General features: G+C 43.2%; 1 protein-coding gene across 1 annotated transcript in view; it reads left to right on the forward strand.

Moving 5' to 3' along the window:
• Nucleotides 1–1,877, forward strand: part of ST13 (ST13 Hsp70 interacting protein) — a 214,501-nt gene extending 212,624 nt beyond the window's left edge. Inside the window, exon 12 of the mRNA XM_082264769.1 lies at nucleotides 1,467–1,877. Coding sequence (XP_082120895.1) covers nucleotides 1,467–1,595 — 129 coding nt within the window. The 3' untranslated portion in view covers nucleotides 1,596–1,877. The remainder of the gene's footprint in view (nucleotides 1–1,466) is intronic.
• The last annotated feature ends 9,969 nt before the right edge of the window (nucleotides 1,878–11,846 follow it).

Genomic DNA, 11,846 nt, shown 5'->3' on the forward strand with positions numbered 1-11,846 from the left:
AGGTCAATGAGTTTCTGGACTTCTGACAGACCCTTGCATTTTTCATCCAGTGCTGCGCTGGCGTTTCTGGATTCTGAGTCATGGGGAAAGCAAAATAATTGTCAAAGGATCTGCAGGAAAAGTTAGTTGAACTGTATAAAACAGGAAAGGGATATAAAAAGGAATTGAGAATGCAAATCAGCTATGTTCAAACCCGAATTAAGAAGTGGAAAATGAGGGGTTCTGTTGAAACCAAACCACGGTCAGGTAGACCAACTAAATTTTCAGCCACAACTGCCAGGAAAATTATTCAGGATGCAAAGAAAAACCCACAAATAACTTCATGTGAAATACAGGACTCTGAAAACATGTGGTTTGGCTGTTTCAAGATGCACAATAAGGAGGCACTTTGAAGAAAGATGGGCTGCATGGTTGAGTTGCCAGAAGAAAGCAGTTACTACGCAAATGCCACAAAGTATCCCGCTTAAAATACGCCAAACGGCACCGAGCCAAGCCTCAAACCTTCTGGCACGAAGTAATTTGGAGTGATGAGACCAAAATTGAGCTTTTTGGCCACAACCATAAATGCTACATTTGGAGAGGAGTCAACAAGGCCTATGATGAAAGGTACACCATTCCTACTGTGAAACACGGAGGTGGATCGCTGATGTTTTGGGGATGTGTGAGCTACAAAGGCACAGGAAATTTGACCAGAATTGATGGCAAGATGAATGCAGTATGTTATCAAAAAATACTGAAGGAAAATTTGCATTCATCAGCCCGGAAGCTGCGCATGGGACGTACTTGGACATTCCAACATGACAATGATCCTAAACACAAGGCTAAGTTGACCTGTCATTGGCTACAATAGAATAAAGTGAAGGTTCTGGAATGGCCATCTCCGTCTCCTGACCTCAATATTATTGAGCCACTCTGGGGAGATCTCAGATGTGCACTTCATACAAGACAGCCCAAGAATTTACAGGAACTGGAGGCTTTTTGCCTGGAAGAATGGGCAGCTTTACCATCTGAGAAGATAAAGGGCCTCATCCACAAATACCACAAAAGACTTCAAGCTGTCATTTGATGATAAAGGGGGCAGTACACAGTATTAAAAACTGGGGTATGTAAACTTTTGTCATTCTGATTTAAAAAGAATAAACACAGTTTTGATAATGGCTTTAGCCAAACACTACCCACGAGTGAGAAGTTTTTGTGTTATTATTCACATTCTCAGAAAAATGGCTAAGAAATCATAAATGCTGTCAGGGTATGTAAACTTATGAGCACAACTCTGTGTGTGTATGTGTGTGTATATAGATATATATAGGTTAAAGGTGCTGAGACTCAAGTGGTCAATATACCAAAGAAGCTGAAATAGTTTTTTTTTTTTTTTGGAAAACTGATGTAAATGTGAACTAACCCTTTTAATGCTTACATTCATTTATAACATATGCTTATAATGTGTGTTTCCTTATTCTGCATAGGATCCTGAAGTCATGGCTGCATTTCAAGATGTAGCTCAAAATCCAGCAAACATATCAAAGTATAACACCAACCCAAAAGTGATGAATCTGATCAGCAAACTATCCAGTAAATTTGGAGGCAGTGCATAGGGCGTAAGAACATCTCGGAGACGCAGCAGTGAAGAAGGACTTCTTGGACTTTTTATGTACACATGGTGATTTTTTTCATCTTATAATGCTTACATAACAGTTTAAAAAATAAAGTATTGCAAATAAGAAGGGATATACAAAGTGTATCAGTTGGCACAATGATCAGTTAATGTGTTTGAAAAACAATGGCATACCTGTATTTTTTTTTTATTTCCTGATGGGTTTACTGAAAGAATGTTATTTCTGTCAGCAATATTTGAGATGCAATAAAATATACCAATCTTCAAAAGTATGCAGCAGTGTTAACGGCTTGTGTACAAACTGTACATATACTCTTCTTTTTTCCCCCAAAATAGATTCCAGATAAAATGGATTATGCATTCCTAAATTAGCAAGGGTTCAGTATTGAATTGAATTCAGATTTGATCTAAGATGAGATCTACTGTATTTATGGCTGGTCTAAAAAAAAAAATCCCTATCTTTACACGATCCTTTTTAATTATCCTGTACTCAGCTTGGTACAATGTCTGTAGTTACCCACAGGAAACTGTATAGCTCCAGGGCTATTCAGATACTTCAAGCTTTCGGTTGTGTAAATTAACACTCAATAATCCACTCTCAAACCTTCCCATTGCCTGGAATACTTGGGGCTCATTCTAGACACCTTCTAGTCTTTCTTCCAGAAAACAAACTGGTCTCTCTGATCCTATGCTAATATCCTAGGGTCAGAGAAATCCCTCTGTGAGATTCCCCATGAGAGTTCTGAGCCGCAAGGTGGCCTCCTTCCAGGCTTTTCTATTTGCCCAATTTCATTCAAGGCCCCTCCAACACAACATCTAGTTGGAATGGAACAAACACGCTCCCTTTCTTGTATTCCCTATTGCTCTATCCAGCTAAGCAAGGAGTTCGCAAGCCTGGTGGATTTCCAACCCAGCCTTGATAATGGGGAATTTTTCTACCAAACCAATGGAAGGTCATAGGCGTGCGCACAGGGTGTGCCAGGTGTGCCTGGGCACACCCTAATCACACAGTGTGGCACAGATTCCCCCTCTATAGACCCCTGATATTTCACCAAAGACCCCCTAACTGGGTTCTTAAAAAATCAAATTGTAAAAAATTGTAAAAATATAAACTGTTGACACCGTCCACTGCTCTACTGACACCAATCTCCGTCTTACTGACACCGTCCATTGCTCTGCTGACACCGTAAGTATATACAGTATACACATCCACACACATGCAAATGTGTTTCAGCTTTGCGGTGCACACCCAAATGCAAAAGCCTGCGCACACCTATATGGAAGGTTTAACGGATTCACAGGCCAGGAAAAATTGTGTTAATCTCACAGTTCAGGGAACATTGTAACCCAAAGAATCCAAGCTCCCTATCAACATCTTGAAGCTCAGCGTAATAAAAATGGCTTTGCACTACTGGACTCCTTTTCTTTAGAGTGCAATCAGACAGCCTCAAGGCTGTGACTTAGGTCAGTCACTAACATAAATTGCCAGGTTGTAAGATGTATTTAACCTGGCTAAGTTTACCAGTACACATGGGTAACAATATACAGTATGTATAGACTTTGTGATAAAGCCCCCTTCAATAACTTGCCTATTGGAGATTACACAAATGATTATAAAGGTCGCCAGTATGCAGCCAAGAACACTGGCCCATCTTGTCCATGGATGTCATTCTTAACAGTGGACATTAAATCATAAAGTGGGATAAAATTCCCATCATCACATTTATGTCCATGTTGGCAATGGAGTATATGTAATGGCAGCTAACTGGGATGTTCATTCAGTCAGGCAACTAGTGGTAGCATTCTGGCATAACAAAGTATGTATGTAGTGTTTTCCTAGTATATGGAGCCACAAACCAGGGTATAGATATGCTGAGTAAAAGTTGTAGAGGTTAGCAGAGGCGAGTAAGCTTATAGCCAGGAAGTCCATGAAAGAGATATTAGTCAGAGCTAGTCCAGTATGTAATATAGTGCCAAGTGTGATTACCAAACTAACACCAGCATATCAATATTTCTTACCGCTCTTCCCCCTGCCATGCAATACCTCTGAGCCCAGATAGGCTCTCTGGCTGCTGTTAGCCTCCTAGTGGAGGTAATGCCCTCTGTGTGTAGTCGTGTTCCAGTGAATCCTGAGGGCTCCTGGACAGTAGGAGACCTGGCCAATATGACATCACAGCTTCGGACATCAATGTGTTTCACACATTGTCTTAGCAGAGCTTTTGCTGCCAGGCCCTGCACGCCACTTTTAAACTCAGCTGGCAGGACCGTTTTTGCAACTTTTTCTTTGCTTTATTTTTCCCTTTACAGCTTTTAGAGTTTGTAAAAGACCCCACAAACCATATATTTTCTGAACCAGGAGAATAAAAGCAAGGTGCTACTGGTTTTTAACGCCCAGCAGTATTTGCGCATGCTTATCAAAACTATATTTTTGCTTAAAATACACTAAAATCATTTTTGGCAGATAAAAATACAGCACATTTACAAAATCCCTGCTAAATATAAAAGCTTAACCTTATTGAGTTAATGAATAACAAATATTTGTAAATTTTAAATCGCTCCTTTTTGCGAAAATGGTAAAAATTGAACGTACGCAAAAATTTAAATATCCAAATTTCTCAAAAAATCTGAAGATTTTCATTTTTCCCTTGCAGCTTTCAGAGTTTGTAAAAGCACATGACTTGTAGAAAAAAAAAAAAGTGCTACTGATTCTTAAGGCCTGCGATATTTGCGCAAATGTTTATCAAAATGTTTTTGCTAAAATTACACTATAATCCTTATTAGCAGATACAATGCCTTGAAAAAGTATTCATACCCCTTGAAATTTCCCACATTTTGTCATGTTACAACCAAAAATGATGGCCATGTTCTTGGTAGGTTTGAAGTTGTGCCATACTCTTTCCATTTTCAGATGATGGATGGAACAGTGCTCTGTGAGATGTTCAAAGCTTGGGATATTTATTTATTTTTTTTAATAACCTAACCCTGCTGTAAATGGCTCCACAACTTTATCCCTGTCTGGTGTGCTCCTTGGCCTTCATGGTGCGGTTTGTTCACTATGATTTTCTAACAAACCTCTGAGGGCTTCACAGAGCAGCTGTATTTATACTGAGATTAAATTACACACAGGAAGACTCTATTTATGAATTAGGTGACTTCTGAAGGCAATTGGTTCTACTAGATTTCAGTTTGGGGTATCAGAGTAAAGATGGCTGAATACAAATGCACGCCACAGATATTTATTAAAAATTTTAAACATTTATCATTTCCTTCCACTTCACAATTGTGCCACTTTGTGTTGGTCTATGACGTAAAATCCCAATAAAATATATTTAAGTTTTTGTTTGTAACATGACAAAATGTGGAAAATGTCAAAGGGTAGGAATAAGTTTTCTTTTCAAATCATTTTTATTGAAGTTCAGTGTACGTTAAACAGAATATTCATGTTCAACAATTTTAACAAAATTGCATGTATAGAATTGCGTTATATTTCCCATGCCCTTACCACACACATTCTTGAAAGTCCAATCTGGGACCACATAGGTATTCTTCAATTGCGGTAGGCTGTGCCCAGTAACTCAGTCCTCCTTAGGAGGCAAGTTATACATAGGATTTTTTCTATTGTTCATTGACGGACGCAGTCCTCTGATGCATATCAGTAGGGTTATACCGCCCCCTACAGGAGTAGGACACTAGGCAGAAAAAATTTCTGGCTACGCCTATGGGCAGTCCCTGGGGTGTATACCCTCTCTCTTCCTGCATAGGATGTCGGTTTTAATCTGCCTAGTCAGGAGTAAGGACCTAGTTCCTTACTGGGATCTTTGGTCCTGGCATAAAAGTAATTTTTTATGAAGGTGCATCCGATCCTGGACCTGAAGGCACTGAATGTGTTCATGCGTGCTCAAAAGTTCAAGATGGAAACTATTCGCACGGTGGTGGCCTCCCTACATCAGGGGGATTTTCTGGCTTCCATAGACATTAAGGATGCCTACCTTCACATACTGATCTGTGCACTCACCAACGGTTTCTCCGTTTTGCAGTGGGAGAGGATCATTATCAGTTCGTGGTGTTACCCTTTGGTCTCGCCTCCGCTCCCCGGGTCTTCACAAAAATGGCCCCAGCGCTGTTAAGGCAGTTGGGGATATCGGTCCTGGGTTACCTGGATGATCTGATTCTCTGTGCGGAGTACCCTGCGTTGCTGGCGGAAAACTTGGCGGTCACCTTGAGAACTCTGGAGGAGTTCGGGTGGATTGTGAATCTTCAGAAGTCGTCTCTGACCCCTTCAATGAGACTGGTCTATCTGGGCCTGACTTTGGACTCGGCCTCAGCCAGGGTGTTTCTTCCTCCGAAAAAACTCCAGAAGCTTCAGTCAGCGGTTCAGCTGTTGATGTCCAACGACCGGTCATCCCTTCGGGCCAGTATGAGAGTGCTGGGACTGATGATGTCCTCCTTCGAGGTGGTCCCATTCGCTCAATTCTACACGAGGGTTCTTTAAAGGGAAATTCTCCTCAAGTGGAACAAAACCCAGAATTCTCTGGACCTTCGGGTTCGGCTAAGCCATGGGACCAAGGAGTCCCTGATCTGATGGCTTTGGTCTCCGATGCTTCAGTTTGGAAAATCCTTCCTCCCTATATACTGGACAGTTGTCACCACGGATGCGAGTCTGTCTGGGGGGGGGGGGGGGAGTCCTCAATCAGGACTCTGCTCAGGGAGTCTGGTCCCTGGAGGAATCTTGATGGCCGAGCAATGTCCTGGAGCTGAGAGCGATCCGGCTTTGCCTGGCACACTGAATACCCAATGGACGACCTTCCAGACATTCGGTCCAATCTGACAGTTCCACGGCTGTGGCTTATGTCAATCACCAAGGGGGCACCAAGAGTGTCCTTGCGGCCATGGAGGTGGCAGGCATTCTATGTTGGGCAGAGCACCATGTTCCAGCTCTCTCCGCTGTCCACATTCCGGGAGTGGAAAATTGGCAGGCGGATTACCTCAGCTGCCAAGCCGTAGATGCAGGGGAGTGGTCCCTGCATCCGGAGGTGTTTCAGCAGTTGTACCTTTGTTGGGGCACTCCGGACATGGATCTGTTGGCATCCTGAATTAACAGGAAGGTACAGAGGTTTATGGCCCGCTCTCAGGACCCTCTGGCAGACGCACTGGTGGCCCCCAGGGGCCAGTACCGGCTGATGTATGCCTTTCCTCCTCTCAAGTTGCTGCCAAGACTTCTTCACAGGATAGAGGCAGAAGGGACTCCGGTCATTCTGGTGGCTCTGGACTAGCCTTGCCGAGCTTGGTACGCCTACCTGGTCAGGCTTGTTGCAGACACCCCGTGGAGACTTCCTCTCAGGGAGGATCACCTGTCTCAGGGGCCATCCTGCTTTACAGTCGCTGGCTTTGACGGCTTGGCTGTTGAAAGCCAGGTGCTGAAGGACAGGGGATTGTCTGCTTCAGGGATTCCCACTCTGATGAAAGCGAGAAAAGCGACTTCTAGGAAGATTTATCATCGCACGTGGAAGTCGTACATTGCGTGGTGTGAGTCCCCTGGGACCCACCCTTGCTCCTATTCGGTGGCTCGGGTCTTGGCTTTTCTTCAATGGGGAGTTGATCAAAAGCTGGCCTTGAGTACTATCAAGGGTCAGGTCTCGGCCATGGCTGTTTTCTTCCAGAGGCCATTGGCCACCCATTCCCTGGTGCGTAACTTCATCCAGGAGGTGCAACACTTAGTACCTCCGGTGCGACCTCTGCTACCACCTTGGGACCTTTTAATTTGGTGCTGTCGGTTCTTCATAAGCCTCCCTTTGAGAGTATTTGGGAGATTTCCCTGCTTGCCTTGTCTCAGAAGGTAACCTTAATGGTGGCTTTCACTTCTGCGTGCAGGGTGTCGGAACTGGCAGCGTTGTCCTGTCGTTCTCCTTACCTGATGGTTCACAGGGATAAGGTGGTGCCTTTGCCGGATCCGTCCTTCCTGCCGAAAGTGGTTTCCAGTTTTCACTTAAATGAGGACCTCGTGTTACCTGCTTTGTGTTCTAAGCCAAAACATCCTAAGGAATTTGCTCTGCATACCCCGGATGTTGTTCGGGCAATCAAGGTGTAGTTGGCGTCTACTGCGTGTCTTCGCAAGTCTGACTCACTCTTTGTGTTTACGGATGGCCCAAGGAAGGGGCTGCCTGCATCTGCTGTGACTATTTCCAGATGGAACTGACAGACAGTGGTGCAGCGCTTATTCCATTAAGGGTCAGGCTCCACCTTTCCCTGTCAAGGCGCATTCTACTGGGGCGTTTAGTGCTTCCTGGGCTTTTCGCCATCAGGCATCCGTCCTTCAGGTGTGCAAGGCGGCGACCTGGTCGTCTGTTCACACCTTTACCAAATTGTATAAGGTGGATGTGCTGGCATCTGCGGATGCTTCCTTTGGCCGCAAAGTTTTGCAGGCTGCTGTTTAGAGGGCACCTTGGCCTTCCTTGAGGGTGTTCCTGTTTGGTTTTCAGGTGGACCTCATCTTGTTGTGCTGATGAGTCCTATGTTGCCTGGTTGGCCTTGGAGACTGTTTTCTTTGTTCTGCTGTTCCCACCCCTCATTTGGATACTGCTTTGGGACGTCCCTACTGGTATGCATCAGAGGACTGCGTCCATCAATGAACGATAAGAGGAAGAAATAGGGTATACCTCCAGGGACTGCCCAGAAATGTTGTCTGCCTGGTGTACTACTCCTGTAGGGGGCATTATAAGCCTACTGATGTGCATCAGAGACTGCGTCCCTCAATGAACCTAAGAGAAAAGGATTTTACGGTAAGTTAAAAATCCGTGTTTTTTTTTTTTTTTTTTGTTTTTTTTTTAACCGAACACATAAAGGTTTAAGGAAAAATAAGAGTAAAAATAGAACGATATATATCTTATACACCACTTCCATCATGTATTTAGGTTGGGGAGACCAATGGGAAAACTTATCCTAGAATTACATTTTTTTAATGGGGAATAACACATTCCATTGTTTCCAGTTATTATCGTATCTCTTGATTTGTATCCGAACTGTATGCAAGCAACTGTTCATACTGAGCAGAAGTTTGTACCCTTTTGATAACCCCTGAAACGTTAGGGGCCAGATTTATCTTCTAGTGTCCTGCTATAGTCATGCGGGCTGCTGTAAGGATGTGGACTATCGCAACATGGAACTGTTTAAGGTTAAATGTAGAAGTGCTAGCTCCAGGTTGGGGGCAATGGGGACTCTGGTGTTTGAAATTAATTTAAAGACCTTGTTCCAGAGGTTTCTCAGACCGTTGCATTTCCAGAACCCATGGAACAATGTGCCAATTGAGCCACATTCCCCCAACAGTTGGAAGATGAATCAGGGAAAATCCTCGACAGCCTGCACGTTACTAAGTAGCTTCTGTGGAGCAATTTTCGATTATTGTCCCAATGGTTAACGCATCTTGAAGCTTTAAAAATAGATCCCATAGCTTGTTCCCACATTGGATATTCAAACACCCTCCACAAGTCCCCTTCCCATGCTAAAATGTTAGCAGATTTGGTGCTACTCTCAAGCGATAGTATGAATGTGTTTAAGTAGTGTGGAAAAGGGTATTTTGGGCATTTTCCCCTGCCGTATGCATTGTTTGAGACGTGAGTTCATTTTAAGCAAAAAGTTTGTTGGGAATGAAACCGAGATAGTCCTCAGGAAGTATAGAATTTTGGGAAGTTCCAGCATCTTAAAAGCTGCTATCAGTCCCAACCAGTTCATTTCAAATTTCCCAATACTTTTGAGATCCTGGGAGATTGTCATGATTAGTGAGATGAAATTAGCAGCATATGTATTCCGAGAGGGGAAGGTTAACTTTATGCCTAGATAGGTAACTTATTTTGTGCCCACGAGAACTCAAATCGGGACTGAATTGCTGCCACTATCGATTTTTACACACACTATTCGGCAAGATAGTCAATTTTGTTGTATTTCATTTGTAGCATGAGATGTTGCTAAATGCCCCTATGACTTCCTGTACTGCTGCCAGGGAAGACTCCGGATTAGTGAGGATAAGAATCACATTGTCAGCGAATAGTCAAATTTTATGCTGATGTCCTGCTATTTTGCTACCAGAAATGTTTGATTATTCAGGGTTGCTTCAGCTAGGGGTTCCATGGCCAGAGTGAATATAAGTGGACATCCCTCTCTCTCGTGCCGTTTGGAATTCTAAATTTATCTGAGTGCATTGGAAGTAAAGATTTTTGCCAAAGAGTTAGAATGTAACGTGAAAATTGCTGACAGCAAAAGACCATCTAGACCGAACCTGCGCAGGACCGCTTGTAAATATCCCTATTGTACACGATCAAACACCTTTTCAGCATCAAGGGTCAGAAACACTGAAGGCAATTTCCTTTGTTCTGCTATGTGGAGAAGGTTTAACATATAGCGAGTGCCATCAGCAGCCTGCCTGCCCTGCACAAATCCAACCTGGTCTGCCCTTACTAATTTGGGGATGATTCTTGTTAATCTATTGGCTAATAATTTGGCATAGATCTTAAGATCTACATTTACCAAGGAAGTAGGCCGAAAGTTTTGTGGACTATCCAGAGTCTTCCCAGGTTTAGGCAATGTCACAATTGTAACCTGTAGCATCTCCGTGGGGAAAGATGCTCTTGCTGCTTCTTGGTTAAACAGCTTAATCATATGAGGTGCTAACACATCTTTATAAGCATTGAAATATTCAGCAGTGAAGCCATCGGCTTCCGGTGATTTATTGTTAGGCAATCATTTTAGAACAGCCAGAACCTTATCCTCCCAACAGCGGGAAATTGAGACGATCCATTTTTTCCTTTGTTACAGATGGGAGGGATATTGAATCTAGGAAGGCAGAAATTGTGGAGTCATTAGGTTTGGGAGTCTCTGGGTGATTATTTAGATTGTAGAGTTTTTTTTATAATATTTTTGAAAGGCATTGGCTATATGTTTGGGGTGATGAACTTTGATGTTTGTTTCAGGGTCATGAATAAAAGCCAATTTAGATTTGAGTTGTCTTTTCCTGAGGTATTGGCTAAAAGTTTGGCAGCTTTGTTACCCTGGGAGTAATGTAGGGCTTTAATTTCTCAAGGCTTTTTTGTGGTTCACTTCTAAAAACGATTTTAACTCACTCCTGCAACGGATCAATTCCCTGAATTTTTCATCTGTTAGGGAGGTTTTGTGTTGAAACTCTAGCTGTTTGTTTTTCAACAGTAAATCCGCCATTAGTTGATTCCTACGCCTCTTTTCCTTGGCCGCCATCTGTATCAGGATGCCTCACATAAAAGCTTTGCACACCAGATAGTTGGGAGACACATCTGGTGTAACATTATTTTTTAAGAATTCTATTATTTTCCCTCTCCACTCCTCTTTAAATGGCCACCTAGAAAAAGAGACTTACATTATTGCGCCACATGTATGTTGGCTCTGTATTGTAACTTTCAACCAGCAAAATAGATATTGGGGCATGATCCGACCAAACAATGGAGTGAATCTTTTTTTTAAATTCAACGTTTATTAGGAGAAGGAAAGGCATACAGATCAAGCAGAAGCAATGGTAATGGTCCACATACAAAATCACAGGCAAAGCAAATACAAAAAACAAACAAACAGTTCTACTGAATACCAGTAATCATAGCACGTAAGACCACACAGCAAAACGCAACTCCCGAAAAATCAGAGAAAATTACTATGGGGAGCCCGGCCCCCGAAGAGGCCCCGCCCTCCCCCGGCATCTTCATATGGCCGAGGTACTGTGAGGGAGAGACCCACTCCGGGCATGCCACGTCCCACCAGGCACCCAGTATGAACAAGTGTACGTATGCCCAAGGGGAGTGACAATCACAAGAAAAACAAAGAGTAACTGACTATCCCCTTCGTCTCCTTTTCACTTCTTTCACATGAAGGTGGGGAGGAACCCACCACGGGAGGGGAAAGGACATGACAAACAGAGAGAAAAAAGAAAAAAAAAAAAAAAAGAGAGAGAGGGGGGGGGGGGGGGACAAGAAGAAAGGGGGGAGGAAAGAGAGGAAGGATGAATGGAATGGAGTGAATCTTTGCCTCCGATGTTCTAGTTAGCACTTGCAAATTGGTTACAAACAGGTCAATGCGGGTATAAAGCTTATGAGGTGCGGAGTAATATGTATAGTCTTTTTCCGTCGGATTCAGGCATCTCAGTGCGTTGTATAGGTCTTCCTGCAAGAAGGGTTGTAAGGTAGTACGCGCTTTAGTAAATGAGGAAGAGTCTAAA

This window comes from Pelophylax lessonae (assembly GCF_965119305.1).
Source record: "Pelophylax lessonae genome assembly, chromosome: 8".
Lineage (NCBI taxonomy): Eukaryota > Metazoa > Chordata > Amphibia > Anura > Ranidae > Pelophylax > Pelophylax lessonae.